The sequence below is a fragment of the Heliconius melpomene genome, chromosome 10, assembly GCF_056956725.1.
Source record: "Heliconius melpomene rosina isolate 202511_hmr_F chromosome 10, ASM5695672v1, whole genome shotgun sequence".
In the NCBI taxonomy this organism is placed as follows: domain Eukaryota; kingdom Metazoa; phylum Arthropoda; class Insecta; order Lepidoptera; family Nymphalidae; genus Heliconius; species Heliconius melpomene.
The window spans coordinates 11,971,655-11,992,499 of NC_140398.1; the positions used below are offsets into that span (position 1 = coordinate 11,971,655).

General features: G+C 31.2%; 4 protein-coding genes across 8 annotated transcripts; 1 reads left to right on the plus strand and 3 right to left on the minus strand.

Annotated features, from left to right (window-relative positions):
- Nucleotide 1: 1 nt before the first annotated feature.
- On the minus strand, nucleotides 2-13,751 carry Patj (patj crumbs cell polarity complex component). Of its 3 annotated transcripts, none has more exons than XM_085190574.1 (18): nucleotides 13,630-13,751; nucleotides 13,303-13,400; nucleotides 12,059-12,215; nucleotides 11,494-11,666; nucleotides 11,094-11,223; nucleotides 10,197-10,309; nucleotides 9,622-9,758; nucleotides 8,414-8,562; nucleotides 8,044-8,121; nucleotides 7,668-7,869; nucleotides 7,140-7,313; nucleotides 6,742-6,890; nucleotides 6,229-6,414; nucleotides 5,843-5,991; nucleotides 4,107-4,242; nucleotides 2,833-2,999; nucleotides 2,009-2,160; nucleotides 2-1,305 (listed from the first exon to the last, which is right to left on the minus strand). In XM_085190574.1, coding segments are annotated over exons 2-18 (2,343 nt in total). In that variant the 5' UTR covers nucleotides 13,393-13,400; nucleotides 13,630-13,751; the 3' UTR covers nucleotides 2-1,304. The 3 variants fall into 3 exon arrangements, with proteins under 3 accessions (XP_085046700.1, XP_085046702.1, XP_085046701.1); XM_085190576.1 differs by having other exon boundaries at nucleotides 13,512-13,650; XM_085190575.1 differs by lacking the exon at nucleotides 13,630-13,751 and adding an exon at nucleotides 13,487-13,623.
- A 466-nt stretch (nucleotides 13,752-14,217) lies between these two features.
- LOC146535666 (uncharacterized) lies at nucleotides 14,218-16,487 on the plus strand. The gene is made up of 2 exons (XM_085190581.1): nucleotides 14,218-14,679; nucleotides 15,231-16,487. The coding sequence occupies exons 1-2, from the start codon at nucleotides 14,494-14,496 to the stop codon at nucleotides 15,465-15,467; spliced, it is 423 nt and encodes a 140-aa protein (XP_085046707.1). The 5' UTR covers nucleotides 14,218-14,493; the 3' UTR covers nucleotides 15,468-16,487.
- Nucleotides 15,644-19,289, minus strand: LOC146535667 (zinc finger protein 532-like). The gene is made up of 3 exons (XM_085190580.1): nucleotides 18,937-19,289; nucleotides 18,369-18,513; nucleotides 15,644-18,273 (listed from the first exon to the last, which is right to left on the minus strand). Exons 2-3 carry the CDS (start codon nucleotides 18,497-18,499, stop codon nucleotides 16,485-16,487), a joined length of 1,920 nt encoding a protein of 639 aa, XP_085046706.1. The 5' UTR covers nucleotides 18,500-18,513; nucleotides 18,937-19,289; the 3' UTR covers nucleotides 15,644-16,484.
- Nucleotides 19,290-19,546: 257 nt separating this feature from the next.
- LOC146535668 (cartilage-associated protein-like) lies at nucleotides 19,547-20,832 on the minus strand. 3 transcript variants are annotated; one of them, XM_085191617.1, is made up of 2 exons: nucleotides 20,631-20,807; nucleotides 19,547-20,381 (listed from the first exon to the last, which is right to left on the minus strand). In XM_085191617.1, exon 2 carries the CDS (start codon nucleotides 20,311-20,313, stop codon nucleotides 19,588-19,590), a length of 726 nt encoding a protein of 241 aa, XP_085047743.1. In that variant the 5' UTR covers nucleotides 20,314-20,381; nucleotides 20,631-20,807; the 3' UTR covers nucleotides 19,547-19,587. The 3 variants fall into 3 exon arrangements, with proteins under 3 accessions (XP_085047743.1, XP_085047742.1, XP_085047740.1); XM_085191616.1 differs by having other exon boundaries at nucleotides 20,475-20,807; XM_085191614.1 differs by having other exon boundaries at nucleotides 19,547-20,832.
- Between the last annotated feature and the right edge of the window lie 13 nt (nucleotides 20,833-20,845).

Below are 20,845 nucleotides of genomic sequence, written 5' to 3' on the forward strand. Positions count from 1 at the left end.
CTTTTGTTTTGATTCATTCCTTTATTCCTTATAGAATAGATTACAATAGTCAAATTTGTATGTATTATACAATAAAAATAAAATATAATTTGCTATGCTTATATTGTAAACATTTAAATGTCAACAGTGATAATATTAAGTAATTGTCATAATGTTCAATTAACAAGAGTTACAAGAGTAACATTGAAAAAACTTAAAGAGCTCTCCACAAATTAGTCACAAGGGTCGACAAAATGTGACAAGGATAATTTTTTTGACATTATACCTTAATTTTAAAGTACAACATATAAACTAATAATTTCTTATTAAAAATATGTGACGTCACATTAGGTGAGAGGAGGGGCGTCTAGCAGATGTAAGCAGCTATGATAAGGAAGGGGGTTAAAATATCATGAAATTCGTGTAACATAATTTATGGATGGCCCGTAACTTTATATACATTTGTAGCAATGTAGCTCTATCACAATATTCTTTTTCATGGAATTTATTTTCTTATATACTAAATTACAATTATTTTAAGATATTTTAAAATAAATATGTAAGTTGATTTTATATAAGTTTTAATAACAGGTAAAATATTGTAAATGAGATTGTGTCTTAAAATACTATATGATTTTAAAACAAAGTTATATACGATGAAAATATAAACATAATTTTCAGTGGTAAAATATAAATTAAGTACTTTATTAAGTATGCCACTGCAAAATATCAGTGACCAAAGAAAACTTAAGTCTCGATTAAAAAAACAATATTAAGAAAATAATACTTGTTGGAATGTATAGAACGTTAAAAATACAAAGTCAGTGCATTAGAATCGTAAATTAGTAATTATTATTTTATTATTAGTGAATTTATTAATATCGAAATTAATTAATTAATTTATTTATTGATATCGAAATTAATTAATTAATTTATTTATTAATATCGAAATCAAAACATAATTTCTACGTCAACGTATTATAAAAATACAACTTTTTGCCTTTAAATTCGAAATTATTTTACTTATTCTACAACTGTAATGTGTAAATTCCAAATAATTTTATATGACAATAACAAACAAGACATTAACGATAAGCCGAATATTCTAGGAAAAAATCGAATAATGATATTTTCGAAGAATAAAAAGTATTTTTAAAGGCTAGTAATAAATTTATTATTGCGTCAATAGATAACACTTTTATCATGTGCATGTTAAAAATAGGTGTTATAAGAAATAAGACATAAAATTATACTTACTTAAAATATCGGATCTTGCAAGCGTTGCTATTTTCGTAATCTTTATTAGTAGTTCAAATAATCACCCGTCTGGAATGGAATCACAATGTACATTATAATTTGCATCTCCATTATATTTAAGGCGAATTTTTATATGAGGAGATTTTTTCTTTAAATAATCATAGTTAATAATAACTAAAATATACAATATTCTTTGTTAGATATTTTGAACTATTACATACAGTATTTGTTAAGAAACTGGGCTATATGTAAAGAAACAAAAAGAAAAGACTTCTCAAAAAATACCGAAATGACAATGTAAAAACAAGAAATGAGAGAGAGAGTGTAAAATTTATCCCTTTCTATATGTACATGTTTTCAGGGAATCCTCCTGTTGTATTTATGTTTCGTTTACAAGCAAATACCAGTAAATGTACAGTATATCACAAATTGTTACTTTGAGATGAAAATAGTCACTTAGGTGTTGTGTAAAGTTAATGGATTTATTCATTCTTCATTGTATTGAAATCTAATTATATACAATTGAGATAGCGTAGGTAATAAGCAATCAGAGAATAGTAATAGGTTTTGTTTATAAACTTCCAAAATTAATTTAAGTAATCATATCAGTTTTAAATGTCTGTTTTTTAATAAACAAAATACCAGCAACTATGACAAGACGTCATACATGATCAATGCCACCTATGTCCATAGGTTATATGAATAGAGGTTACGTTTATGGTCCACTACTAGTGTATTTGTTTCTGTAAATATCGAGTGATCAGGTACGTACCAGTGTGTGTTGGGGGCGGGCGGCGCGGAGGCGGGTAGCGGCGGCGGCGCGTCGGCCAGCGGCAACGGCTTGGCCACGCCGATGCGCACAACGCCGCGCGGCGCGCCCTTAAGCGCCGCCACCGCTTGCTCTAGACTGGCATTCTCCAAATTCTAATAAAGACATTTTTTTATATTTTTAGTATTAAGTATTATTCCACATTTGCGAAATAAAATTTCGACTTAGCTGGATAAGAACGTATAGCTTTGTGATCAGAGAGCTTGGACAATTTCCAAGATACGCGATTTGAAAGGAGTAACTTAAGTGAAAAATAGTAGATTAGTAATAAGTAAAATATTACAAGAGTGTTTATTTACAATTAAATTTTGTTTTAGATATTTAAAACATTTACATAGAAGACTTAACACAAACAAACACAAAACATTAATATTTTATGAGGAAATGCATCATATAAAATTTGATCAACTTAGGACAGGTGGAAACATATATAAGGACGCGGTTTCTTCCTCCATTTTGAAACTACACAATACTAATGTATGTATGACAATATTGTAGCTGGAAATTAGATTTCATGTTACGTACAATTATTACAGTACAATTATATTTTATTACTTGAGTAGTTTATCTACCCTTGTGATAAAAAAGGGACTTTTATTTTTTTAATTATTCATAAATCACTCAAAACAAAGTAGTAAGCAAGTAAGCAAACAATTATTATCTAGAATCTAAATCTGTACATAAATATTTATATCTTAATATTTTAGTAAAAATATAAAGATAATAGATAATATATCTGAACGGCAAAGACTAATAAAATATCATACCTGATCGTTAACAAACAGGAGCCTGTCCCCGGGTATGAGTCTCCCGTCCTGCTGCGCCACGCCGCCGGGTACCAGCGAGCGGATCACCACCAGCGTGTGCGACGGTCGCAGCGGGTCCTGGTAGTCCAGGATTGAGAAACCCAAACCACGCTCTCCCTTTACTAGCTCTACAATATATATTTATTTCTATGTTATGTTATTTCATCTTAGAAAGTTCAAGTTCATCTATTTTGGTTACAAAAAACCTCTAAATGATTTCTTTGAAAAAGGATTATAAAAAATTCAGTATATAAATTATTATTACTTTTTACATTTGTACTCTATGTGCACAAATGAGTTAATATTTTATAAGAGTTGAAAAAATATACTTCCTTCCTCATTTTTTATTAAGAGATAAAACTCATTAGAATCACAAAATTTATAAAAGTCTGTAATCAGATGCGAAAATCATTACAATACAATAGTAAATACAACTAAGAAACGCAATTACTGTTGAAGATATAACAAATTATAAGGTATAATAAATGTAAATATACATGTTTATATCTATAATTAATGTTGTCTAAATATATCTTTAATTACTAATTATAATTCATAATGTTGAATAAATAGAGGGTTCAAAGTTCAATGATTTTTACATTACGTCAATGTTACATTATGTTGTTTCCATGTACGTCATTGTTATAAAGTTAGAATAATTAATTGATGTTTCGAGATAAATTTATATTAATGAATAAATAATAAACCGGCCAAGTGCGACTCGGGCTCGCGTATTGAGATATGTTCTACTTCTTAGCTTTTTTATTACTTCTTATATTTTTGTATAGATAGCTAAGTAATATGTACAATTAATTGTACACATTATATATAATTATGATAAGTGTCAATTAACGTATATAAAAACACCCTCGAAAAATTAACTTAAATTTTTTTTACAATTTATGATATCCCAAAACTTCAGAAACAAATATATAATAATAAGCTGATAGATAGAACTTTGAGTTTAAAATTCATAAAGCTTAAAGTTAAGTTCAAATTTATCGGTTCATGCCGAGCAGTCGGTGCCCATTCACTTCTGGTCAAATGGTATTTTTATCTTAAACTCAAATTAGTATATTCCGTTAATATATTTTGGAATAAAATAAAGGTCTATTTAGTATTCCTTTTTATACTTTCGAAAAGAATAAAAGAATACAATAAAAGTCCATGACAATCAAAATGGCATTTAGCAGGCTTCCACTCTGAGCCGACGATATGTGTTTTGTTGCATTTACCTATAATTTGTGGTTCGGAAGACCACATAGCGAGACCGGTCAGTGGTTCCAGCGAGCGCGATCGCACCTTTCCCCCCGCGCCCAGCGCTCCGCCCTCCTCGGCACCAGCGCCCGCCAGGCTACCGTCTGATTTAGCCTGATGTAAACAAAAAATATATACAGTGTAAAATCTTTGTTATTAACGCCACATATTATACTTCTGTAATGTTTGTGAATTTTATATTTCTGTTTGTTTCCCTAATCCATACCTATATTATAAATTCGAAAGTAACTCTGTCTGTCTGTCTGTCTGTCTTTTACGCAATCAGGGCCAAACCGCTAATTTAATTGTGATAAAATACTCATATAGATATACTTGAGGGTCTCGGGATGGACATAGGATACTTTTTTTTCTTATATTTGTAATATTTTCGATATATACAATTAATTTGACATGCAATTTATTCCGCCATGTTAATAACAATCGTCGCTACGCGTTGCTAAGCAACGGCTTGCAGGTTTTAAGAAAACGTCACCCAAAATGAGCTTACTTAATGCATACATGGCGCGCGCCGATATAGATTTGTATACATTTACAAAAATTAGATGATTTCTATAATCTGATATATTCATCCTTATGAAAATAAATATAATAGTCACTTTTAGCATTTCATCTAGATGGAAATTATAGTTTACTGTATAACATTCTAATAGATAATTAAGATGTAATTGATTCGGAATGACCTAGCCTACGAGTGATATACTCATGTTGATGTTACTCAGATATTTTTTTCTAATAAGAAATCTCCACTTATTATAATTTTTTAACTTATTTTAATTATTTAGGCTTATATCTTCGCGGGCGTAGCTGCGTCCGGGCCCACTAGTAAAAATATAAATAAATAAATACACTTACATTACAATTACATGAACTATACAATTATATTAAAATCAAATCAAATAATGCATATATTGTTTTATACATAGTTTCTATAGTTTTTCATATTTAAATATATATTTGAATTTGTGTTCTGTATGTGTGCTAGACAACCTATAGGTCTTTTAAAGAATACATAATATATGATTACATTTTATTTGTATTGGTAGGGACGGTTGTAATCGTCTAAAAAAACAGATTCACCATTTTCCTTCTTAGCAAGGTAGCAAGAGGATAACTAGGAGCAAGACAACCCGTCAGACACTTTCCGCGCTATTATACATAACTCATTGAATAGAAGAACTGACGAACGCCACACTATGTCAACCAGAGTGGGAAAATGATAGTAATAACAGTCCTTCATTAAGCCTAAGGTTCCTAAAATAAAGCTATATTATACTTAAATATTTTTGACGTTTTGCTAACATTAAAGCTAATCCAGAATGATTCATTTGGCTGATAACTTATAACTAATTTGTTATGACACAACAAAAAGGATTTACTATAGGGGATCTTATATATCAGATAACTAATATTTCATATCTGTGTAGCTACTTGAAAAATATGACAATGTAATCAAAAGCGTAATTATAAAAATTGCAGTTTAGATTCACGAGATATAGCACGAGCACTTCTGGTGGGTGAAATACATAGTAAAAGATAAAAGTATCAGAAATAAAACCGTGCCTACTCCGAAAATAGTCTGGTGCTCTCCAAACAAACAACTAAGCCTGCCCGAAAAACAAAATAAAACCTTTACACAAAAATATCACTTTGAAACTAAAGTCAATTCCCCCACGTGTGTAGTGGGTAAGTGCACCTTGACGAGCGTGGCGGCGGGCGGCGCGAGGTCTAGCGGCGGCGCGGGGCGCGGGCGCGCGCATACCATGCACACCTCGCTCGACAGCTCCTTGAGGATCGACACCACCTCCAGGTGGTTCATGCCGAGCAGCCGGTGCCCGTTCACTTCTGGTAGTGGGTCAAATGGTATTTTTATCATTTTTATCTTAAATTCAAGTAAATAAATATCGTCTCTGAATATTATCATAGAAATCAAGATCTAGTACATAATAAACTAAGTCATTCAAATATGTTATCCAAAGGTTCCCAAATTTATTAAATAATTTGAACACACAGTTATTACGACATCTGCTGTAGGGTATTACATAATTTACTTCTCCTGCTACTACATTAGAGGTACTATACCTAGCAGCTCGTCGCCCGGGCGGTGCACGGCCGCGCGGCCCACAGGCCCCTCGGGTAGCACGGAGCGCACGTAGTGGTGCGGCCGTACCTCGCGGCCTCCTTCCACGTCCACCGTGCCCTCCAGCGAGATGCCAAGCCCGCCACCGCCGCGCACAACCACACCCACCACTATTTCTACTTCATCCCCTGTTATACAAACATTCTCAAACATAATCAATTAGTTATTTAAATAATACACAAATGTTAGAAAATATTTTTGATGTATTTTAATGTTCGACGAGCATGTGGCTGTTGTTTATATTTGTGTTTTTGTTATTTGTGTTCTTCAACTTCACGCTCTCAACCTCTCTCTCTCAACCTCAACAGCCTACATACCGTATTAGGCCTACGTAAATACCAGTTTAAGTAAACTAGAAGATCACTAGCTAGCTAAACTAATATAACATGTTGCGTAATAATAAATAACATATTATATTAGCATTTAAATGATATATAGAATAGTAAAAAAACTACCTAATATGGACTGCCATTTCTTCTTAATAGCCTCTTTTTGTTCCGGAGTGCGAGGCATTTCGAATTGAGGCGCTGGACGAGGCGCGGGCGGCGGCGGCGGACTATGGGGTGGAGACGGTTGACTTTCGTCCACATTTGTCTCAACAGCACTACAATGTTTTTATCAGTTAGAAAATATTTTGAATTTATTACGAATTTGAGTGGTGAAATAAAAAATAAAAGTATAACTAATGAAATCTGTATCGTGTCCATAACAAATTAAATTAATGTCTACTAATTATTATAAAATTAAATTAGTATTTGGAAAACTTATTGTTCAAAAAAGACCACCAGGTCAACAATGAAAGCTTCACGCACGCACACTCTTGTACTGCTCCTATCTTCGTGCTAGTACTTACTTAGCAGACAAATGCGTCATCTGTATGTCGTGGTCGGTGCCGGGCTCGGGGCGGTGCATATGCAGGAAGGGGTTGTGGGCGGCAGGGGCGGGGGCGGCGGCGGCGGCGGCGGCCGCGCTCTCGCCCGCCGCTATCGCCTGCTGCAGCTGCTCGAACTTGGGCCCGCGTAGGTACCTACGTCAAATATTTTATTTCAATACGGCACAGTGACACAAGGGTGTGACTGTTAAAGTGAATGTTATGTATGGGGTCGATTCTAAATCAGGAGAGTTTTTAATTACTATTTATGAATAAGTATTCAGCAGAAAAGGGGAAACGGAATGTCTTAAAAAATCACAAGTTTTCATCTTATAACAATATGTTGACTGTTGACCCGAAACTATTAGAGATGTTAAATATTACATACCAAACTCAATACTGCAATTAATAATAAATAAACCCGCCATTGTAGTATATTCTAGAAATAAACGAATGATAATTCTCTAAAGTAAACCCTTATTTAAAGAGAAAAAAAATAATAAAAAGAACCTCTCCAGTTCGAGAGTGACGACATTGCCGCTCTGCTTGAGCGCGTCGACGGCGCGCTGGTTGGACTTGCCGGCGAGCGACGCGCCGTCCACCGCCACGATGCGGTCGTTGACCCGCACGGCGCCGCTCGCCGCCGCCGCACTGCCCGGCGTCACCGACTTCACGAATATACCCGACAGCTCCTCCTTCTCGCACACATAGCCTGCAATCGTTCAACATAGACAGAGAAACTATGAAACACTGCGTATTGATTCGTGGAACTTAACGCTGCACTTTGTCTTCCCAGAGCAGGTTAATGAAAATAATTAATTTCTCTATTTTTGAGTGAACGCCTGAAAAATGAAGAATAATAAAATAGTATATACACTACTAGTACCTGCTATTGTAATTCCTAAGCCATTTTCATCTTTCTTTAATTGTACTGTGAACCTGTCAACTTCCGGAGACTCGGCATCTGTAAGTAAACAACTTGTTAACAAATGAAAAGAAAAAAAAACAAACTACAAAACATATATTTTTTGCATTCCGTGTTAAGTGTTAGAACTCAATGCTGTGGTTTGTGTATTTACGCAGAGCAAGAAAATGAAGATAATTTATTCCTCAAAATGGAAATATAACCTATAACCGTCGCATTTACAGTCCGCCGCTGCGCCGCTGTGCTACGACAGCTGCGTGTACTCGTATATTGGTATTTTTAAGAAATAACTGCACATGCAACAATAACGTGTTTTAAATATTATAAATACCAGCATCGGGGGGCGGAGTAATGGACGTATCAAAGACAAATCTTGATACATTTGAATTCAATGTGATCGGGGTTGGTTGTGTATGGAACACTTGTTCGAAGCCGGCTTCCATCAGATATCGATCCAGTGCTTCAGGACTTGATAAGAGTCTAAAAACAAATAAGAAAAAAATATTGAAATATTTTTTTTATTATTATTTGTTTAGTTAGTTAATTTACATATTGATTTACATTAGGTGCACTAATCAATCAACGTAACAGTTTTTCTATAAACAAAGCTATAAACAAAAAACAATAGCTATACAATAAAAACGTTTCAATAAAAATCCATTCTGTAATAGTTCAAATATAGTGCAGACAGACAAAATATTTAATAAGTAATTAGTCCTATTTAATTATTTATTCGTCACCCATTGTTTTTCTAGCGTGTGACACATTTTAGAAAAGCTAAGCGTTACTTAAATCACGTTGAAGTCATTTAGTACAACGTATTTATGTCGTGAACATATTTGTAGGGAGAGTTTTACAAATTTCTTCTAACCAAAGATTAGTAATAAAAATTAGAATTCGGCACAATATAATACTATTTATTAAATATTTTTTAACAGTTTTAAAAAATGCTTTAAAAATATTAAAAAATACAGCATGAAGCTAAAAAATTAAATAACACATCACATTTTATTTTCTCTATCTCTAATAAACATATCTTCTATATATATAAAATCGAAAGGTCACTCACTCATCACGAAATCTCAGAAACTACATGTGCTATTAATCTCAAATTTTGCATAGGAGTTATTTATAGGACGTAGGTGCTCGCTAAGACGGGAATTTGCAATATTCGACTTCTAAGGGGTTGTTTTTGGGGTTGAAAGTTTGTATGAAACTTCGTTACTACAAATGCTAGAAATTCTCAAATTTTGCATGGACGTAACCTATAGGACGTAGGTACTCATGGAGACAGAAATTAATAATAACGTAGATCACGCAGGCGAAGCTGCGGGCGGGCCGCTAGTATAGTATATAATCAGTTTTACCTGCGGCTTCACCCGTTTTTAAAACTTAACTAAGAGTTGTGTATGATACATGATTCATTTTAAGTAATTCACTATTCAATACAATTTTTTCAACCGTAGTAGTTCCGGAGATTATCGCGTTCAACCAAACAAACTCTGCTGAATATAATTTGAGTATGAAGTAGAGACCGACCTGGCAGGCACGACGGGCGCGTTGGAGGCGTGCACGGCGGCGGGATCGACGGCGCGCGCCACCACCAGGCGCACGCGCGAGCCCGACGCGCGCAGTACGCCCGCCACTTGCTCCGACCCCATCTCCATTAAACTCACCTGCCGGATAAAAGCAGATTAGGCAGAGGCAACCTATTATTAAGACACTCTGCCACTTTTTTTTCAGCTTTACGGTGTATCCCGCACACAGCAGGGTAGACAGAGGGAACGTAGTGTTTCGACACACACTTTGTGCTCCTGCGCCACGATTGGCGTCACCGAACGAACTCACGACGGCCGCATTTACAACCAAACGTACGATATGTCTCACAATTTTTAAATCAAAACAATTGACATTGTCACTTAATTAGAGTAGTCTTCTAAATACGTGTATATAAAACTCTTTTAATACAAAGAAAATGGGCATACACTAAAATCAGTAATTTCTACAAAAAACGGTGTCACGGAATTATATCACCGACACAAAGTTGCGGGCTCTCGTTCGTGATTATGCCAATATTTGCGTGATATCATTAAATATGAAAAATATATATATACATCTCCAATTTGCAATATATGATCTCCAGATTTGAGTCTTCCATCGCGGTCGGCGACTCCTCCTGCTAATATAGTTTTAACAATAACCCCACTAGTTCTAGCACCAATGATACCTAAAATAAAAAGTCTAAATTCAATAATAAATACATTTTTAGAACTTAGGTAACATATAAATATAATATTTTATTGCGTTTACCTCCACGCTGAATCCTGCACATGGTAGGGTACGCAGAGGAAACTTAGTATTAAAACAATCTGATCCCATCAAGTTATTTCCGATTCCCACTTTCTACCGGATCCTCGAAGGATTAAGTATTGAGTGAACTCAACGCCACGATTTACTTCGTTATCAGAGAATTCAATCAAAAAATTAAATAATTCATTCCCCCGAGTGGTAATTGACCTCACAATCGTCGCGTTTGCAGTCCCACGCCTATGTTTCTGTGCCACGGCGGCCTCAACTATACTTATAATAAAATCGTAACGGATCGTCGGATAAGATATAATGTAAATAAAAATGCTGGGGGCCTTTATTAATGAACCCAAAACAATGATTTTTAAATTTTTGTGTGTGTATGTTCGTTTGTTCACGAAACACGGAAACGGCATAACTGATTTAAATGCAGTTTTCACTATTGGACTCTGACAAGCTTCACTTAAAATTAAGTATTTCGGTTCATAAAAATATAATTTATGTAAATATAAAGAGTTGCATGCGACAATATTGCTACAAAATAAGTGTTTTATTGGTTGGCTAAAACTTTAGCTACCAACGTTAATTATCCTCATTGAGATGAGAAAACAAATGATTGTATTCTACAAGAGGACGACGCCACGCGGGGCTCACTTGTATAATAATATAGTAATATTAATATTGTTTACTATTAACCCTCTTACCAAATCCAAGTCCAGTGCCATCATTAACTAAATTAATAATTTCAACTTGGGCCCAATCTCCTGCTACTATATTGGCTGAGGCTGATACAAGAGATTCATCATTTCGGGACATTTCAAGAATACCTCGGTTCTGAAACATAGATTATTTTTCTTAAGGGTGGATATACTCAATGCTTCCGTTTATCTTTTAACCAGAGTGAGGAAATTAAAAAAATCTTTCCCCCAAGTACAAATCAAACCCACAACAGTCGTGTTTATAGTAAGACGATATACCGCTGCGCTACGACAGCTTCAATTATATTATAATATATTCTATATATATTTTTATTTTTCTCTATATATTTTTTCTTAACATCACGAAAAACTCGCTCGCTTTTACTGCTTTTAAAGCTAAATATACCTGCTTTGGCGACATATTAGAGTTAACAGATGCTGAGTCCAAGCCCAAAATACGCTCATTGTCTGACCCAGGACCAAATTCTAAGCTATTAGGGGGTGACACTTGGGGTACTCTCTGTTCTTCTTCACCTTCATGGGTACCATACAGGTTTCTAGTTTGCAAAGCTAAATCACCTGTATAAATTACAATATATTTAATATTTTCAGTATGTTTATAAAGTTATTGAAAACATATTAAATAAAAATTTTAATTCACATTTAAAGTCAATTATACCAAGCAAATCTTAAAAAATGTGTTAGATTTGCATGGTATTATTGACTTCAAATGTGAATTTGATTCTCCCTAGTGTGAATCAATTACTGTTTAGTTATTGAAAAATTTGATGACCCTTATGCCCTGCACCATGATGGCCACAATCCTTAAGCATAAAGATTCATTATGAAATATCAAATAAGAAATTCATATGGCACATGTAATTTAAATATTTGAATAAAACATTTATTACTTTAGATACTATAGACTATGTATCTATTAATTTTTGAAAAATGTTATTTTAATACTGTACCAGCAGGAGTAATATCAAAATCCCCAGGCAATATGGAAGGATGGTGGGCCACTTGAGTAGAGAGCATGCCAACAGAGTCATGTAAAGTAGCAATACTTTTTAGTATTGGACTGTCCAAAAGGTTTATTAGAAGATTAAGGTCATCATTTGTCGCTGCCTAGAAATTGAAATATTTATATTTTTAGCTTCATGCTGTATCCTATATAAAGCACAAAAGCATGATGCTGCATTTTATGCTTTCTACTTAATCTTTGAGAATCTGCATGTTAGAATACAAAGTTCAACACCACCCTTGGTTTTGTTACCAGCAATTCCATTCCCTTATTTTCTGAGAGGAAATTGAACCCACTATTGCTTTTAGAGCCAGACAATAAAAGTTAGTAGTTATGTAGTCATGTATATATGACTATAATATAATAATAATTTTAAGCACACAAAATCATGTTTGTGTGACTAGTCAACAATAAAAGTTATTTAAACAATAAATCAAACATTTTACTATGCAGTCACAGTTTGAAAATATTTATAATAAATATAAAGAAAAATTTTGTAAATTTATAATAAAAAAAAAACTGACAATACATAGCTACTAGTCTTTAGCTATACATACATATATAGCAAAAATAGACACCAGTGGTTTTTAAATAAAACTGTGAATGTGAAAAAAAACTAGATACCTGAATAAATTGTAATTAAAGAAAAAAGAAAAATCAATTTATTATGTATATATATACATATATTTAATTGATTTATTGAGTGTTGAACACTCAATTTTTTTTTAACAATCAAATTAAAATCATTGAGTGTTGAATATTCAGTAGGAATCTCCAGGCTTGTTACTTTTGTTACAATGTTGTATAAAGAAAATGTATTAGGTACAATTCAGTGAATTCCTATGATTCAAAATAATATTTTTAAAAAAACTTACCTAAGTTTTATTATAAAAGTAATGTTAAAGATTTCCTGTCTATGTTATATTAAGCAACTCTAACTATTTAAAGAGCTAAAAAGCTTATGAATACTATATATGTAGTAACAGTGGACGAGGACAAACAGATGAATAATCATCAAGTATTATCTTATGATAATGACAATATTTTACTTGATATATTTTGCAGCATGCAAAATACAAATGTTAAAGACAAAATTCTCGACAATACAGAGATTATAGTGTATTTTCTTATAAAATATTTATATTTATTTGTCAAGAAAAGGAATTCAAATAAGTTTTAGTGGCAACAAACCTTTAATTTGGGATCATCACTTTGATCTACAGCAGCTTTAACACTTTCCAATTGTTGTAGAGCATTAGAAATATTTACGCCCAAGTGCATTGTATATTCTAAAATAATAAATAATTATTTCATTATAAAATTATAATAATATATTTTACTGTATAATCTTAATAATAAAAATAATTAGTTTTACTTAAATATGATAAAGATTGTTTTACGTCAAAATAATTCTTGTTAAATATTTATCACGATCTCTCTATAAAAATAATTAAAAAAGGAAATCTATACAATATAATTTGTTGTTATTAAATTTATTAATAATAATTAGAAAATTACAATTTGTCACCAAATACGAATGACCAATTACGAATGTCATTTTGTCATGTTCATGTTATTAATATTTAAAAATGCTACAGATAGAAAAATAAGTTCACTTTTAACACCCATAGTGCCGACTGCCGACTATATTACCGTAAAATGGGTTCAATAGAAACATTTTCAGACTATAAATTTGATTTTTACAGTTTACATTTTTACGTTTTACCTTAAATGTACAAAATAATTCATATTGAAGTATAAATTAATACTGGTAAAGCATTAACTTAAGTGACAATGAACGAGCCGAGCACGGGCCAAAAATTTTGTCTTTTATATACCGTTATATCTATATGAAATCTAATCTTTTATATAACAATATACAAAACGAATTAAATACCCGTTGCTACTTTATATAGTTGGATTAATAAGCTTATTTGTTTTGATATATGTACAACGTAAATCAAACCGAACCGTGATTTTTTTCTCTTTTGTATTCTGTAATATAATTTATCTTTGAAATATTTTGAATCTAGAATCTGTTATCTGCATTCTGCCATAATTCGACACAAAATGAGTAAATGTATTCTGTGATTCGAAAAGTCAGTTCAGCTCATCAGTCAGTCAGAGTAAATGTGTTCTGTGGTTCAGCTCATACTCATAGAACGAACATATTTACTCATTTATTTTGGTTCACCTTCACAAAACATAACAAATAAAATTGTTTTGGCAATTTGGCAAACATATTACATACAGCATCAGAGCACTGGCCCTAAAGCTAATAATTCGCCTGTTAAGCCCCCAAGGCTCCAAGACCAGTTTTAATCAATTTCACCTAACAAAAGTTTAACAAATCGACATCTGCTTCTATACACAAAGGATACAATGAACAGCCGTAAAAATATTGTTATTGATCTATCGAACTCTTTTACATTAGCTAATCACTATGCTCTAGCCGATACTGTTATAGAAGTTGATAGTGATGAATCCTTTGACTCGAGCTTAGAAATTATAAATGTGAAAAAATCAAACACAATATCATCTAAAAAAAAGAAAGAGGACACTAGTCCGGTAAGTCACTTAAATAATTTTTTGATTATATTAGATTATTATTAATTGTATTCAGCAATTATGGTTATGAAAATTACAGCTAAATGTTAATATTTAAGTTTCATCATCAATTTACAAAATCAAATAATAATGTGGGTAATTTAAGAATAAATTCATTATAGTTATTTTCACTTTTCTACTACTTACTACAGAGTTAATCATAAAATTATAAGAATATGAAGTGATTAGTATAGAGATTTTTTACTATAAAATAAAATTGTTTGTTCATTTAATGGTAAAATGTGTATGAAAATTATACATTAATATGTATTAAGCTTAATTACTTTGTTACTTATTACATGGTTAAGCTCATCTGTATATGTTACAGAATAGCTAGTCTCTTAAAATACATTTGAACAAATATTTCAAAAATTAGAGATTCATATTCTAATTATTATACTCCATTGTCTACTTTCTGCTTAATTTCCTACAATATTGTGTGAGGCATTAAGAAAATTTAAAACTTGTTATTTAAGCACTTTATTTATTTATGCTATAATCTTATGTTCCAGAAGTCTCAAGTCCCACCAAAAAGATTGAAAAATAAAGACAAAACATCAAACCAGTTTGGCGAATGTTCTATTTGTTGGGATGAATTAGGTACTAATCCATTGGCTTCTACTAAGTGTGGTCATGTTTACTGCCTTAAATGTCTAGAGCATTCTTTACAAATTGAAAGAAGATGTCCTATATGTCGGTGTAGTCTTAAAGGAAAATTGGCTTACCACCCATTATATCTAAATAAGTAGAGATAAAGACTTGTAAGGAAAAGAAAGGCAGGTTATTCCTCTCTAAATAAAATTAAATCATTATTTTGAGATTAATTTTGACATTTTTTATAAAAATACTTATAAAAAATTGACAATGGGTTCCTTTGCATCCTTTTATACATTACAAATATGTACATATTAAATAATTAAACTTCTTTGTTTGAAATGTATAATATAATTATATTGTAAACTTAATGTAATAAATCTTAATTAATATATTTTATATTATTAATAAAAAAGGGATCTAATTTAATAATAAAATAATTAAGACATTATGTCAATATGCAATATTAATAATATTCTCTAGTGAGGCCGTCTTTGCACAGGCGCACAAAATGTGATGGTTGTGGGTTCAATCCCCATCCATTATTTATTAATATTTTCATTTCTTTACTCTGGCAGGGCAAAAGCCATGCAATGCCTAGAAAATTCAGCAGTGTCAGTCAAGTGGTGAACTGACTGTCTTAACACTATTTTTCCTCTGCCTACATGAACGAATATTGGTTGGTTATTATTAATAAAACATACATTTTTTCATAAATATGAAACATCATAATGCGCCATATACATTCATAAATTATTTGTTAAGCTGCAAATACATAATACAAATGTATGAAAATGCTATAAAATTATGAAATGGTACCTAAAATATAAAGAACTAGTGATGCAAACTGGCTTTACCCACTTAAACTCAATGTTATATTTAATTTAAATCTGTTCAAGTAGATTTGCCGTGATAGTGGAACAATCATCCACCCACACTATTATCTAGGACTACTACTATCGCACTACTATCTAGGACTATCATCTATAACAAATAATATCTAGAACATTTTACAAATTTTGTACACAATAAAAATAAAATATTTTATTTTAAGACATTGCTAATTCTTAGTGTCTAATTATTTCAAGAAATATAGTTAAGATTCTTTCAATTCGATAGTAAGCTACAAAAAATATGACACATCCATATTTTATTAAATAAAATAATACCAACTATGGACTGTTCTTATTTTTCATTAAAAATGCCATCCCATGCACTCTAAAGTGTTTTTCTAAGTCATTGGCATTTTCAAATTGATCTCTACAAATTTTACATTGATTTTCTTTAAGAGGAGCATGCTTTTCATTTGAGCCACTGTTTATATGTTTAGATAAAGCAAGTTCATTGTAACATTTTTTTTTATCTATGTATTCATTAACATTTGATATATTATGTTCTAATAACAAGTGAGTAGAGAATGAAGGTTTAACAACAAAGCATTGCCCACATTCCAGACACTGATATGCCATACAAGGATCTCTGTGAGTGATTATGTGTTCTTGAAAATGCAATTCGTCATCATATTTAATATTACATAATTTGCACCAATTATTTTCAGCAGGTGCACTACACGGTTCCAATTTTGATTCTAATGTAAATTTCCTATCTCTTAAATATTTTTTAGATTTTTTAATTTTTCTTATACATTTTACTCTTGGTCTATTATTCTTTTTATGATGTAATAATTTACCTGATTGTTTAATAAAAGAAGTCATATGTTCAATTCTTTTCAATGACAAAATTAAGTCCAAACACTGATGATTTTTATGAAATATAGAAAAGTGAGTTTTGACTGCTTTCCAATCATCAATAACATATACTTTGCAAATACCACATTTGATTTTATTCTTTCCTACTTTGTCAGGGGACAAATTATTTATTGTATTTTTGTTGGAGCATTTATATGGACATGCATTTGGCAGCATATGGATATTTTCTAATCGACATTTGTATATAAAGCTCCTTAAACATTTGTCACATCTTTTAACTACGCGATATATTCCTTTTGATACAATTTTAGAATCAGATTCCAATAAAAATTTTGACAAAATGTCCTTACATGCCCCATGAGCATCTATTTGGTGCTTTATTAAATGAGGAATCACATTAAATGAAATATTACAAATCAAACATGGGTAAACTTGGTTTCCTAATTGTTCAATTGTTGTTATATAATGTTTGTTTAAGTGTGCATAGGTACTTTCCTTTTTAGGTATCATACGATTGCATATCTCACACTCACGGCAAACTTCAATTTTCGCTTCATCAGATAGACAAGGTAAATGTTTTTTATTATTCTTTTTACTTCCCAATACTAGAAAACATATCAAACATTTGTATGTTGTTTTAATATGACTTTTAAAATGCTCTCTATACTCATTTGGATGAAAAATTTTGTTACAATTTTTTTTCTTACATTGTACTCTAGTAGTAGCTCTGATCATTCTAATACCTTCACAATCATGGAAGTATGGATATCTTATACTTTTGCTAGATAAATTAATACCACATTCAGGGCAGAAATATGGAGAAATCCTTAAATGAATTCGTAAATGTGCTATTAACATGCAAGTGTTAGGTACTGTAAATAAACAAATAGGACACATGTAGACCTTATTTGTGTATCTCATATAGTGCTCTGTTCTATCTTTTTGTATTGCTCCAGTTGAATTAATTACCTCATCACACTCAAAGCAGATATCATTTTTAGTAAGTTTTTGTATTATTTTATTATTACTGGGTCTTTCTGCAACTGTCCAATTTATTTCTTGAATTGGTAGAGGTTCTATCTTTAAATCACTTACATTAATTGTGGCAGTTTTAAATGCATGGGACCTGATATGAGATAGTAATTTACACCTATTATTAAAAATAATAACATTACCACAATATCTACAAAAATATGTAATTTGCAAGGATTTTCTGTTTATATGGTAATTGTAACTAGACTCCAGCAAAAACCTAAAAAAAAAGTTATTAAATAAATATTATTATAATATTATATTAAGTTAAGTTTATTAAGTTAATTTCAAATCATTAAAATATTCGATGCATACTTATCACCACAATCAGTACATGGAAAAATTTTATGACCATCTATTGGTATGGGAATAGTGTAGTTTGGCAAAGCTTTGGTAAATAATATATTCTTAATAGTCAGCTTATCTTCAATCACGTCTGAAACCATATTATGTTCTTCACCTGAAATATACCATTTATATCTATAAAACTATTAAATAAAAGTTTTATGCCATTTACAAAGTGTATGTAACAAAAATTTGTTATTACATTTATTGTCTGTTTGCAGCTGTGATGGTTCAGCGGCACAGTGTCTGACTGTAAACGCTAAGCTAGTGGGTTCAATTTCTACTCGGGAGAATTATTTTTCATTCCTCACCCTGATAAGAAGACAAAGGTCTTGAAGAGTGCTCAAAAGTGGAGAAAGAATAACACTAGGTTCCCTCTAGGCAAAGGTAGTCACTTAGCTATATATGGGGTACAGGATGAAACTAAAAAAATGCATACATACATATACAACAATACCATCACCACTGAGATCTTTTAAGTAATATGTTTATATTCCCAATACATTAGTACAATAAGGACAAAAAATTAAAAACTTACTTTATTTAATTGTTGGAAATTATGAAACAATAATATTTTTAGTTCACTTATATTGATAATGAAAAACATATACTTAAAGCATATATTTAAAATTAATTCAATCTTTGAGTGCTATTCAATGATTTGTATGACAGATATTGGCCCTCGAGGTATCGCCATTACAAAAAATTCTATAGTGTTACCAGTATGTAATTACTAAGCTACTATTCTAATGCAATGCTCATCTTGAAATATTTGTTTTATTATTCTACTAGTTTCAATAAAATATAAAATTGTATTACAAATGGTTGTTTTCCTGTATACTGATAAAAGTAAGACCATGCATATATTTTCAAATAAAGCTGTATCACATGTTTTGTTTTAAAATAAATATTCTAAAATTATTAAATTTATAATCAACTCTAGCTTGTGTGCTAAATTAAATCATTCTGTCACATGAAAATATTAAAAAAGTGGTTTAAGTATAGAGTAATAACATAAATTTAGTAATCAATTTTAATAAAAAAAAACTAAAATTAATTTTATTTCATTATATTTAATATATAAAAATAGAAAAATCGTTATTCATTTAAATCATGTTAACATAAAGATTGTACATATAAAAAACAAATTAGAAGTTTTAGAAAATATATTTGTATTTTTATTTATTGGTTATACAACATTGGCATTAGGAATATTATTATCCTTCTCCAGAAATAAATTCAATAGCTGCTTTTCGTTTGTATCTCTTTTAAAATAATGGATAATGTCAGATCTTTCTGTAAATTTGTTTTCATCAACAACTGTTTTATAAATGCGTTTGTTTTCAAGCATATCTTCATCTGTAGGATGTAAAGATAAATAAGTGGCTACTCCCTTTGCAGCATCTTCCAGTCTATCCATGTGATAATAGGATATTTGTAAATAATTTAATACATCTGCTAAAAACTCTACACCTGTTTTGTATAAAGGATTCAATTTATCTTGGCATTTTTGCTTGCATATGAGAACGGGGAGTAAAGTGTTTGAAATAGTTATCATGAACTCAGACGACAACTCTAGATTTTGTTGATGTTCACAATCTGCACGACAAAAGTTTTCCCAAGTCATATAATGTGTCAATGTTTCTTCCATATTAGCAATTGTTTCACCCCATTTATTTTTTTCATATGCTTGTAGGCCAAGCTTATATAAAATTTGATAGTCCTCACTTTCTAAATCATTGACTTCTTTAATATTTACTTCTGGTTGCTGAATGTAATACTCTACATTTCTTTGCATCCGTTTATCATCAGTATTTGCCACAAAGTAGGTGTAAGCAGCTGAAGCAGCTTTATGTAAAGCATTTTTTTGATAATAGCACAAATGTAAATAGGCATATGGTTTTTTATGCTGCATATTAAATAACACTGTATCAGATGCATTACTTAACAATTTAGCATCTTCAAAGCCTCCTTGTTGACATCCTGTTAAACAATCTTTCATATTAAGAAAGAATTCAAATATTTTCAGTTCCTCAATATTTTCAGTGAATCTATGTTTATGACTCTCAGACTTACATTTAATCCTACAATTGATTATAATTGATTTATAAACTTTATATAAATGAAGACTTCCTTCAAACTGTAGGATACATTCTGACCAACGTTCTTTTGCATATGCATCTACACCTTTATTGTAAACAACATCCAAAGATGAAAATTTTACACACTTACATGTTAAAAGTGCACTTAACATAATGGTACATAATATAACATATTTATATGACATTTTAAACTATATTATTACATATTATGTGTAAATAACATTAAAGAATGATAAAATAAGAGGGGTTCTGTCAAAAAAAATCAACTAACACTAAATTATGAGCAACCCTACACGTTACTGTAGAACGATGGACTTATGACCTATATCTAATTTGAGATAAAAA

What these genes read in the sequence shown, in the direction of transcription:
- Patj (XM_085190574.1), bottom strand. Translation starts at nt 13,392, where the DNA reads ATGCACTTGGGCGTAAATATTTCTAATGCTCTACAACAATTGGAAAGT. An exon ending in TTCCGAACCACAAATTATAG is followed by an intron (nt 3,000 to 4,106) that starts GTAAATGCAACA and finishes TATATATTGTAG; the next exon opens with AGCTAGTAAAGGGAGAGCGT. An exon ending in TCCTGTTTGTTAACGATCAG is followed by an intron (nt 2,161 to 2,832) that starts GTATGATATTTT and finishes TGTCTTTATTAG; the next exon opens with AATTTGGAGAATGCCAGTCT.
- LOC146535666 (XM_085190581.1), top strand. Translation starts at nt 14,494, where the DNA reads ATGAACAGCCGTAAAAATATTGTTATTGATCTATCGAACTCTTTTACA. An exon ending in AGAAAGAGGACACTAGTCCG is followed by an intron (nt 14,680 to 15,230) that starts GTAAGTCACTTA and finishes CTTATGTTCCAG; the next exon opens with AAGTCTCAAGTCCCACCAAA.
- LOC146535667 (XM_085190580.1), bottom strand. Translation starts at nt 18,499, where the DNA reads ATGGTTTCAGACGTGATTGAAGATAAGCTGACTATTAAGAATATATTA. An exon ending in TGTACTGATTGTGGTGATAA is followed by an intron (nt 18,274 to 18,368) that starts GTATGCATCGAA and finishes CTTTTTTTTTAG; the next exon opens with GTTTTTGCTGGAGTCTAGTT.
- LOC146535668 (XM_085191614.1), bottom strand. Translation starts at nt 20,685, where the DNA reads ATGTCATATAAATATGTTATATTATGTACCATTATGTTAAGTGCACTT.